This window comes from Merops nubicus, unplaced genomic scaffold, assembly GCF_000691845.1.
Source record: "Merops nubicus isolate BGI_N331 unplaced genomic scaffold, ASM69184v1 scaffold48617, whole genome shotgun sequence".
Lineage (NCBI taxonomy): Eukaryota > Metazoa > Chordata > Aves > Coraciiformes > Meropidae > Merops > Merops nubicus.
Genome location: NW_008619219.1, coordinates 5,272 through 17,753, shown reverse-complemented (window position 1 = coordinate 17,753; position 12,482 = coordinate 5,272). Strand labels below are relative to the sequence as shown.

The 12,482-nt window shown below is 38.7% G+C and overlaps 1 protein-coding gene across 1 annotated transcript; it reads left to right on the top strand.

The window, feature by feature from the left end:
• Positions 1-6,506: 6,506 nt before the first annotated feature.
• LOC103776205 (target of rapamycin complex 2 subunit MAPKAP1-like) lies at positions 6,507-12,008 on the top strand (the record flags this gene model as incomplete). Its single annotated transcript, XM_008943705.1, has 2 exons — positions 6,507-6,679; positions 11,832-12,008. Coding segments are annotated over 2 exons (350 nt in total), but the record flags the coding sequence as incomplete, so codon positions are not given.
• Positions 12,009-12,482: the final 474 nt, after the last annotated feature.

The window sequence follows — 12,482 nt, the reverse complement described above, 5'->3', positions numbered from 1 at the left end:
GAAATTGCCCTCTGGAGAAGGGCAGCCCCAGCCCCAGCCCCGGGCGTGCTCCGGCCTCGGGCAGAATGCCGCGAGTGGCGCAGGATCGAGGAGGAGCTGGGACCGTTTGTCCTAAACATGATACCTCTATGTGAAGAAATGAGGCCTGGGCTATAGAGGGAACAGACTCCAGGATTCTCCCTCCATTCCAAATACGATTTGTTGGGAAAAAAAGTAAGAACAAGAAATCATGCTCATAGTACTTCAAGTAAAATATTTTTTAATTCAAAGTGAGTTGTATAAATGAATGTGTGTTAATATGATTGAAATATGCTGTTACAAGAATTATATGTCTTGTTCTTTGCTCAGGAGTTCCATGGTTTTATTAATTGTGGGAGTGAATGCCAGGAAAGAATAGGCAGTAATTTGGGACACTTGATTATTTGGTTATATATGTAAATTACGGTTTTGAGGTGCATATAAAAGTGTGTTCAGGTGGAAGCGTGGAAGGAAACTGTCCAGCTCTGGAGGTTATGTTTCTCAGCTGTGTGTTGTATAATTAACTGGTACATTAGGAGGGGGGCTGGAATAAAACATGAGTATGTTAATGCAGCCTGGAGCTGATGTTGTAGTGATCATTGCAATGCAGATAACGCATTTCTCATAACTGCCGCTGCCGACTGGAGCCTTTGAAACATCTGGACCTTTAATTGAAAAATAGTGTGGTGCTATACAAAGCAGACATGCTAAGTGAAGTCAACAATTTAGAATAAAAAATAATAGTGTGTTATTTACCTTGTAGTTAAATATTCATACTTTGTTATGCTTTGTATAACAGGAAATTACTGGGTTAAATTTTTATGAATAGTGACAGTGTGAATAAGACAAATTAAGTATTTAACACTGTTAATGGAATTTTACACTGATTTGCTAACTCTGCAGCATAAGCTAGGATGATACAAAGGAGGATCCACTCCTCAGGAAGGAACAACTTTGGAGCCTCATTGGAAAGCCGTGCAGCCGGGCAGAGGTGCTGAAGGTAGCTCAGTCACCTGCTGCCAGTGTCGGGTCCCTTGTCCCACACTTCTATCTTCCATAAATGACTTAAAAATCACAAAAGTAATCGTATGAATCTAATAATGAAAAATATCATTGCTAGCTTAACCACCTGGTTGAAATAAATATTCTTATTTTGCCTCAGTAGGGTATAGTATCGCGTTGGGGAGTGAAAGGGGTAGAGCTACCCTGTGTTTTCATACCAACACTAAGACTAGTGTTACGCCTCTGAATGTTAATATACATACAACTGAACAGGTATTTTCTCCAGATGTGTTTTAACGCTGTGCAAATACAAGGAACAGGCTATGTTGTAAATATTTAACCATCATATTATGTTAGATGCTGTTCTACTCACCTAAAGTCTACTAGTTGAAGCTACACATTTCAGTGCTGAGTACTGCAGGTCTTGGATGCGGAGGCTGATAGGAGTGTTGCTCCTCCTGCTCTGCTGCCAGTGTGCTCACTCTGAACCATGTGCTGGCAGTGTCATCATATTGTGCTACAGTATGGGAGTTTCTGCCACATGCTTATTGAAAGCTTTTAAGATATTTGATCATCTGAACTTTTAAAAAAAAATCTTTTTTAATTACCGTTCTTTTTCTCCTCAGCCCCTCAGGAGCTGTTTTGCTTATATGGGTGAATATGACTGACAAAGAAAGAATAGCTCTAATTTTTAATTATTTTTTTACGTCAGAAGTTTACAAAACCATGCTTCTTAATGGCCAACTTACAAAAATAATGTCCTTCATATTGCCATAAACATCTGTGCTCTAATCTGTTAGAACTTCCATTTGTGCTGTAAATGCTGAGTTAATATATTTAAGGCTTTTTCCCCCCCTTTATCTATTATCTATCTGTTGTTTAAATACATAGGTAAGTTCTGTTTAGGAGGTGCCTGCTGGATTGTGTAGTATATTACATACCCTGTCACCTAAACCAAAACACATTTCACTGGGTTTGGAAGCGAGAAGACATTTTATGTTTGGCAAAGGAGAAGCATTAGTTTCCATTTTGTGTGATGTTTAGCATTGTTTGCTGGGAGGTGAGTCAATGACTTGAATTAATTATAATTACTGAAGAGACATATACTGATTGAGCAAATAAAGTAGTAAGCTCATTCGTGCCAAGGCCATCTAATTAAATGCTAACTTTGGGTAAGCTAGATGTGCATGAAAGATTAATTTTAAGAGGTTTTTATGACTCCCACTAAATAATGATTCAGTAAAGTCTTTGCATTATATCATTAGAACATCTAATCTTAAAGTGATATAACATTTAGTCACAGAACTCTCTTGTGCAGAAAGATGCAGTAAATTATTATTGTTGAAAATTAATCACGTTTCTCTAAGAAATGTTTATAGACTTTGTTTTAATTCTCTGCTGTGGTGTGTGGTGAAGCAGATCAAAAGTGAGAAGGATACAGCACACACTTTTTCTCGGTGACTATTTCATTAGCTCCCCTTGGTGCAGGTACTTCAGAACTGTGTTTAGGAGGAAGTTGTCCTCGGAGTGGACAAGGTGTACCAAACATCCTAGGTCATGGAGAGGAATATTAGTGGCCCCACAATATTCAAGATCTAAATCTCCTGGTATTGGAGGGGAGGTATCTATTTTCTCATGGACTGTGATTAAAAGGTGATTTCAAATCTTAGAAAGACTTCTTGGGTTGAAAGAATCAATAGAGTTTAAGTACGTATTTTTTTGTTCTTTAATTTAACATACTGTGTTAATATTTAAAGCATACAGATTTTTGTTACTATTATCTATTAATAAATTAATCTATGTTGATTTTTCTATAAAATATAGATATCTATTACATATTAAAATATATGCAGCCAGTGAAGGTCATTCTACATGCAGTTTCCCTGTCACAGTTGTAGTACCAGCATTGATATAATTAAACACTGCAGCTCACAAATACAAGCCTAGAAAAGCCATGAATATTCATCATTTGAGTTGCCTGTCATATCCTTCACTCATACACTTGTGTTTGGAAGTACCAGCAACAGAGTTACGTGCTGGTGACACTACTTATGTTTTTGTAATTAGCCCAACTGCTGTTGTGTATCACCAAATAGTACTGTACTGTTTTGTGGCAGTCTATTTCAGACCACGAGGCAGCGTGGATTCACAGGGGCAGTGGCCTTAGATACCAGCTTATCCTTTCAGAAGAGTTCCTTCAGTTTCTTAATATGAGTATCTTTCCTAAGCTTAGCAAATGCTTGTTATCAAAGTGCATGAATATGCCTTGGTCTGCTTAAATTAAATTATAAAAAATAGAAAGCAGCAAGTTTCTGAATTTGGCAGACTGTACTTCTCAGCAATGTCAAGTAGCAGACATAATTCTGTGCAACTCTTGAATAGCAGCATAAAAGAAGAGCTGGAGTGTGCCAAAGAACTATATGTGCCAACCACCAAGAATTCTGATGACAGGGATAGAGAAAACAGAAATATGAAGAAATTGATTTGTGTGCACATCATATTAGCAGTAATTTGGGAAATAGTATCCCTGTGTCTTTTCCTCTTCCAGCCTGTACAGCACCTTGTCCCCTCCAATGAATTGCAGATGGTGAAACATCATCTTTGCTTTGAGTGAGATGAAAATGCTCTAGAAATAGCAAATGGACATTTTCAGAAGATCAGGCAGTAGAAGAGCACTAGGTAGATTTAAAAGGATCCATTAATAAAAATAAAATTAAAAAAATTTCTAAGATCTGTTGTGTTTCCTGTGTATCCAGTTACTCCTCGCTTCCTTAAAGGATTGGTGGACTATAATATTTCTAACAGTAAAAGCTTAATGGAATCAGATTTCTGATTTCCTAGAAAATTAACGAGATATTTTGTCAATTTTATTCCAGACTTCATTTGTCAGAATATACAGTGTCCAGTGACGAGCTAAAAGAATTTTTTGACAAATTAACTATGCCACAGGTGACAGATCAGGAAAATGTTAATTTAACAGCCCCTTTATGCTTCCCAGATTTATTGGAGGCTATTAAGGAAGCTCCTAATGGTGAAGCCCCTGGCCCTGAATAGATTTTGCATTGAATTTTATACAGGATCTATTAATAAAGTTTGATGCTGCCTTTTTGAATATAGGTAATTGTACTTTATCTTCTGGGTCTCCTCAGCTTTTACAGTTGGAATATGATTTTTAGTTGGGAGAAAAAAGTAGTTATGCTTCCAGTAGTGTGTGTAATCTGGTTGTGAATGATTCCTCCTAAAGAAGAGACTACGAGCACTGTATAAAACCCACAAGTTGTTGGTAGTTACATCCAGCGTGGCTCGGTCTTTGACTCTTGGCCACTGAGACTAATAACTGAATCCCTTTTATTCGTCCCATCACCTACAAATCCTTACCCTAATAAGCTTTGCACAGGTAAGTAATTGAGCTCAGTGGGACTTCCTGCACAATTAATATTTTGCAGGACCAGACTAAGTGTATGGATTTGTTCTGTCCTGTAGACAGGTACCTGATGGTTTGGATTTCCAAAGCTGACTCAGAACAAATACCATTAATTTGCAATAAACACAGTGGAGGTTCCCTCCAGGCCCCTCTGACTTGGTGACTGATCAGCCTACACTTTGACCTACTTGTTTATAGGCTGTTCTAGTGCTTCCTACCTAATGTGGCAATGAATGTTCTAATTATTAATAGCAAGTCTAACTGGCTTGCAAATTTTGGGTTTCAGCCTCTCTAATATCTAATGGCAATCAGTTTTACAGTCCTCCTAATGAATAAAAATATTTCATTTTTTTGAAGCTCTTGAGTGTGATAGTGATGCTTTTGATCCATTTCTGAGTCCTGCTGCTGTTGGTATTGCTCAGAGAGCAGCTGGGATCCCAGTTCCTGTCCAGATTACCCCTGCCTTAAGTCACCTGTCATCCTCATGCTGAGTGTTTGGGGGCAGAACAACAAAGATATGAGTAGTGGATTTTGGACAAGCAAGATGATAAAAAATAGACTGGAGGAGGTGCAGGAGATTTAGAGAGGGGGAGTAACAAAGACAAGTTTTTTAAAAAACAGCAAAGACAAAGCAACAGCACAGGGCAGAGAAGAAAGATGCCCTGTGAAAAGAAGACAAAGGTTAGTTACCATCTTATTTGTGATAGCTCAAAGTTTGGGGTGCCTAGAATCTGTTTATTTTAGAAATACATGTGTTCACTGGATTATGAGGTTATAAACTAGTCTGTGATTGTAGCAGTAGCTGATGGAATAATCTGGTCTATTTGGTTACTAGTTGCAGGTCTTGGCTCATTTCTCCGTTCGCTGTTCCTGTGCTGTGTACATCAGTTGTGAGCTTGGCATCGACTCTCACATCTGGTTGTCAGTTCTTCTTGGGTTTTCCATTATCAGGACTAAGCCTCGTGCATGTTTCTGTGCCCTCTAGTTAGTGGTTATACTGGAGCAAAGGCAGGGTTAGGCTTTGAGACTGCTGGTTCATTAGCTGATACTAGCTTAGCTCCCCTTAGAAATAATAGGAGAGCAAGAGAAGGAGGAGAAAGAAAACAATAAACCCTTATTTTTTTAGCAGTTTTGTTGTGTTAATGATTTCCTTGGTGAGGTTGTGGGTGGTATCTCAGAAGGTCCCAGGCACACTCACTCACCTGAAGGCTTCTTAAGGCTTATCCAGACAAGGTGAAGGAGTTCTGTTACCCTGAATAGCCTCTTATAATGAGTAAACCCAAATTATTCTTATGTTAAAAATGGGAGGAGGAGGAAGAGGAAGCATCTGTGCTGCAAAAATACTTTCTTAAAAAACAAATACATTATGTTTGGATGGATTTTAATAATACCCTTAGCTATGATGACATGAATAACTTTAACTTCCAATTATTTCTCTAATTTATAATCACACTGAATGATCAAATGGGTTTTAACAATATACTGCAATTAGCACATGGCATATAACTCCCTGTTTTATACTGTTATTATAGATTTATAGTATTGAATCCTTTTATTCTGTTACTTAGAATTCCAAGTGATTAATTTGAATAATACTTTCTTCTCTCAAGACCCGTACATGTATAGAGATAGATGGAGATAGTTACATCAGGGGTGCTTCTGAAGAGGGGATCCATGAGCTTTCCAAGTGGTGGGAAAGTGCAGATGAAAGCAGAAATATAGGATTAAATGCTGATTAAAACAGTTCTGAAATTTTATATAGGCTTGTCAATTCTCTCCTCTCCCCATCCCACCCTTTTTGGGGGGAGGATCCTGCAAGTGAAGCTCAGACTCTGTGGAAACCTGTGAAATCGTTGCCAAATATTTCATATCACTTTTACAGATACATTAAACAGCAGTGAAATAATTGGAATTTAGATATTCAAGCTTCTTCCAGTTTTAAGTTGTAGCACTGTATTTTAATTGTTCTACTGGAAAGAATTCCATCCCCACCAAGTTTTATATTAGCTCTGTCATACTTTTTTTTTAATCTACATTCTAATGAAATATATTTTCTCAACAGGGTCATGTTGGTACAACAGCAACCAAAAAAATTGATGTCTACCTCCCGCTGCACGCAAGCCAAGACAAACTACAGCCCATGACCGTTGTGACAATAGCCAATGCCAAGGTGCATGACCTGATTGGACTAATATGCTGGCAATATACAAGTGAGGGACGGGAACCAAAACTGAAGTAATGTTCTTTCTTTACTACCTCTTGATCTCTAATTTTCTCCCCTGCAGCCTTTTTGCGTAATGAAATAGATTTCCATGTCAATGTTTTTACAGATAAATCTTAGAGAAAGCACCTACACATTTATCAGCATTTCCTTTTGAGCAGTACATGTGCACCTACATCCATTTCTCTTTCAATTAAACTACTGGGTGCTGTTTAATGATAAGCATAGGAAACCATGAGTCTGTAAATGAATCATAATTTCAAAACGCTCTGTTTAAAAATAATAAATCTTACTTCTTTTGGTGTCACAGCAACATATTTTATTTTATGTCCAATCTATTTTTTGGTACTGTTCTTAACAGCTAAGATCACAAGGATGTCAAATAAAACCCAGAACTTGTCTGCAACTCCTTCTCGTTTCTCCCAAAGGAAGGTGCCCAGGCCCTGACTCTGGTCTCGCTGCACAGTGCCAGTTCCTCCTGCAGATCCACAGAGAGGAACCACTGCACTGGGTGACTCTGTGTCCTGGAGGTACTGTTAGTGTTCCTCTGAAGCCATGGAATACATTTTGGCCACAGGGAGTGTGCCTGTAGAGAAGTCAGAATTCTGTCATTGAACTTCAGCATGATCACTGACTTGCTTTCTGCTGTCCTAATGACTTTAATTCATTATACACGTTAAATTCTTTCCACTTTCCCAAGAATTGGCAAATATAGGGGCTAAAGGTGCTTTTCTTTCCAGGTTATCCTGGAGATAACAGTAAAAAAAAAGTGTAAGTAAGAATCCTGAAAGCATAATAAATACCATTTTTCTTCAAAATTGCAAATAAAATTGCATTCTTTAATTCAGAAACCTCTGTCATCTAGTATTTTACAATTTCTGCAAGACTTTGACCTCAGTCACGTTGACTTTTTTGCTGCAAAGAGCAACTTCCCTCTTATCCTCAGAAATTGTAGCTTCAGTTAATCAGTGGATTTTTCAGTACCTTTGTTAGTCATTGCTTACATCTCTGTTGTGTAAGAATTCTGCCCCTAAGATTTCTGTGACCAAGTAATGGATTTGATGTGCAGGAGAACTAGAGCAGTTTATCAAGAGCAGTTATTTTATCAGGGCAGGTGACAAAAGGTACAGGTAGTAGAGAGCCACTCATCGAGCAGCTTTGCTCTTAAAACCATTCTGTAAAATACTTCTGGTTTTGCTGGGTCGTAGGACATAAAATAAGAATTTAAAATAGTTTATTATAGAATCATTAGTAACAGATGGTAGCAGGTCACTTTCCTGGTGCAAAGAAAGTTAATAGTTTTGCTTGGTTTTTTTCTACATGAGCCAATTTTCACTTTGTTGTTCCTGGAATATTTGATGAAGGTGTTTTTTTCTTCGTACTGAATTTTAGAGTTTGCTCTTCCTGCATTTTGCAGAAGTGTTCGAGGACTCCATAGTCTTTGCTTTTGATGGAAGCAGGAAGGGGAGGCACTGAGAGGTCGCTGGCACTGCCCTCATTTAGGATCAGCTGGTTTCTCTTTAGCAGGTATAGGGCAGCACAGGAAAGCAGCCCCTCCCAAAAACAGTTCCATGCCTTTGATGTAGGATTTCCCTTAGCCCTTCCCAACAGACATGGCATGGTTCAGAGGTTAAACAATTCCATTTGACTTTTTTTTTTTTTTTTACAGTGGAGCAGAACTATAAAATTATTTGCAGATGGTACCATTTTACTTGCTGTTATTAATTTCTGTTTATTATAGCTTTAAAACAATGTCCTTTGTGTATGATTAGCTTATATTCTAACGAGTAAGACACCACTGATGTCAATCTTTGGACACATGTCTGTTTTTCAGGAGCATAGCACACCTCAAATGGAACAACACCCATGAGTAGAGGTATCCTGTGAACTATCATTGCCCACAGCAAAAGTTAGCAGTGGGAGGAAATGAATTTCACTGTCTGCCTTGAAGGATAACACGTTATGATGTGTCAAGGAGTGATCATGACCAAGGAGCCTGTCTAATGTAATCAAATCTCAGGACAGAAATAATAAAATAAATAATGGAGGCATGAGTTCCCCAGAACAGTCTTGACAGCAGCAATTGAGAATCTTGGTACAAGTACTCGGAGGAAGGGGCAGAGCCTCAAGACTCCAAAACTCTTGTTTTCTTGTGTAGTCCTTAATTATTTCTCTTGACTCCATCATCTTTTTTTTTTTTTTTTTTACTGTTGCTGACTGCCAGTCCTGTCGCAAGGATTGATTTAACTATAAACTAGTTCTTATCACTTCCAAATAAGGAAAGAGCTTATGTAGGCTGCACATTCTATACTTCTATTTATTCCTGATTTAGTAAGATTTATAGAGTATAAAAAGAAAAAATCGGGATCTTTGTGACACTGCACTAAAATACGTATAGAGTGCTTCAAATCTGATACACAGCACGTGCAGAATGACAAATGTACCTACCAGTAACACAATTTGAGAATAATGAGGAGGTTGTAGACTTTGTAATTAAGAAAAACAACCCCTCTGTCTTTAGAAAAATAATATATTGCTGCCTAATTCTTTTTCCTAAAAGGAAGATGTAAGAGTCTGAAGTGAGTGAGTATTAGTTGACAGCTTTGAGAACATTTTGTATTCAGTGAGGCTGCCTTTTTTATTATAATGGCATTCTATTTGTCTCTATTCAGTGTCTTGATATGAAGAACCACTGACAGTGTTAGCAACCCTGTTCCTGGCCTCTTACACGTGAACTTTGGTCATAACCCAGTGGACCGTTCTCTTGCCAACCCCTGACAGATATGCTGTAATGATTCTGCCTGCAAAACATAAACAAATTCCCTTTCTAGGAATAAATGAATAGTGAGATGCAAAATTCAAATAAACATCTTATTTTTGGAAGTTAAGAATGCTGTTACATTTGTCAGTTGTTGTGCTTAACTTTTACATTCTGTCCATAGCAAAGCCTGATTCTCAAGACTTTGAACCTTATAATTTGAAGCCTAAAGCTGGGAAATTTGAGCTCATCCTGGTGGAGGTTCAAAATGAGGAATGGTTTTGGACTTGAACTTGGGTTTTCAACAAATTGACTAAATCTGTGCTGATGTTCAGGAACCAACTCCACCTTTGAAGACATTTGTAACCCCTTTACATTTATGAGATTTAACTGACATTGTGTATTTTCAGTGAAATTGGTGGAAGATAAGTTTTTGTCACCACCATCCTTTTTCAGCACTTGGATTTCTTTAAGATGACACTGATTGTGTTCTGTTGCCTGCATGCCTATATGCTCCTCTAGCTTTAATGAGAATTATGCAAATGCATCAAGTACCAAATTAAAATGTTAACTTTATTTATACAGAGCTTTAAGTGCACGCCAGGCTGCACACCAGGAGAATTGTGTCAAACGAGGAGGCTGGAAATCAGCGGTGAAAGGCCCAGGCTGAAGCTGTGGGGTGGGGGCACCAGGGGGCTGTTCCCACTGGGAAGTCTCGTAGTGTGGGATGACTTCTGGGTTACTTAGGACAGGACAGAATGAGCATGCAGAGCTTGGGGTTTGTGTTCGTAGAAATCTAAACAATAGGAGAAGGACCCAAAAATCACACCAGACGACTCTCATTACGTAAGAAGGACCAACTCTATCCACATTATGCTCAGCCTTTTTCTCCAGCGTGTTGATGAGAGCCCTGGAAGCGTGCAGCCCACACACCCTCCTGGCTGCAGGCCTCCTCTGCTGCTCAGAGCCTTGGCGCTCCATGAATCCCCTTCACGGCACTACCTTTCACCATGTTCCCTAGAAGTTACTTAAGCAGTCACTAGTTCTACAGCAATGTTCCAGTCCTTCACAACAGTCCAGAGACTGGTGGAAGTTTCTTCAATAGCATTGCAGAATTTTCAAAATTGGTAGTGACAAACATTGCTGGATTACCTTTTTGTTAGCAAATTTACAGCTTACATTAATAGTAATGTGTCATTATTACCTGTTTTATATAATAAATGTCTTAGTGATGACAAGGTGCATATAGATCACCTGGACTAAGCACTCTCAATAAAGCAGAGTTGCAACCAAAGGTTTGTGAATTAATTGAGAAAATTGCAAATCAGGTAGTCAGTGAAATAATTCATTGTCACATCCAATCAATAAACTTTGTAAATCAACTCATTTAATTCAAAAAATGATCTATATAGATCAAGCGACCAATTAAACAATTAGCATACACTTTGCAATTAATTAATTTAAGCATCAATCATGCAATTAAAACTCCAGATTTGAACTGCAGAGTTTAGAAACACACGGCCACGTGAGCGTTTGCGCTGTGCTTCGTGGCTGTGGAAGATGCCTGAATGCTGGCAGATTTACTGTAAGAAAGCATACTTACTTTCATTTCAATAATATAAATATTAACATTTGAAATATATTTTAACATTAAGAAATGTTATTAATACCTGTTTGGTATATGTAGGTATTTATTTCCCTATGGACTTTGTTATGTTGAAAGAAAGAGGCTTAGATTTTTCTATTGTATTTCTTTTACACTGTATCAGTTTAAAACTTCCTGTGCTGTTTTGTTCTGCTTTTTAGTCTATACTAATTTTTAACTGCTTTTAGTGACTGGATTTATTAGATACTTAGGAAAGGTAGACTTTCTGCTAATCATTGCTACTGTGCTGAACAGATTTTTTACTCTTCCTGTAGTTTACATGTCTGAGAGAAATCTCAGCTTCTCAAGACTCCATGCAGTGAACTCTTTCACCGTTGTTTGATCTATGAAGGAAATAGATACTGCTCGTTTGTCTTTAATTATAAAATGTAATGGTCATATAAATAAATAAATTTTCATAAATTCATAACTTCCAGCTTTATGAAGTCATGAATTACAGACTTTAGTATATTTTAATCACTGTCAGTTTTTTGCTTGCAGTTCAGTTAATGGTGAAGTAAGGTGCACCACTTTACTCTGAGGTTTTGGGGTTTTTTTTCTATGACCACATGGTTATGGTAGCAAAATGTGTTGGGACTTTGTTGGGACATATTTATACACATGCCATCAGAGGCCTTTAATATTAGTCCTTTAACAGGTGCATCTGCTGATGTGTTTTCTACAGCATTTGGTGATCCATTGGCTGAACTGAGTTGGCTCTCTGGCTTCCCTCCTGAATATCCTTCCTTTGTCTTGGTTTCAGCGACAACGTCAACGCCTACTGCCTCCACATTGCTGAGGATGACGGGGAGGTTGACACGGATTTCCCACCCCTGGACTCCAACGAGCCCATTCACAAGTTTGGGTTCAGCACTCTGGCGCTGGTTGAGAAGTACTCGTCCCCCGGCCTGGCCGCCAAGCAGTCGCTCTTCGTGCGCATGTGAGTACGGGCGCGGAGCTCCCCGCGGGCCGGCCACAGCCCCCTCCCCTCTGCTCCTCAGCTGAGCTCGGCAGACTCCGGGGGCTGTGTGTACTCTCCATTCTCTGCAGACAGCGCCCGCTGTGGGCTTGGTCGTGGGGTGGGTAGAAGAGTAAATGCTGCTGGCAGCAGCTCTGGTGAGCCCGTCACCTGAGTCTGAAACTACAAAGGAGAATAAGCCCTGCTGCCTATGGCTAGTGGGGAACACTGGACTGTTCCACTCCCACTAGTAAATATTTGGAATTTACACAAATTCTGAGCTTATCGTTTGCATTTTGCGCCAGCCCCGTGCTGGGTATTTGGGCAGAATAATGTAATGAATTTATATAGTAGCTTCAGAGAGTTAAAATTATCAAGTCATTCCCTTTGAATATTCAGAGCCCTTTTCAACAGGTATTAGGAAGTGGTCTTGCTAGTGACTTTTTCATTATTTTG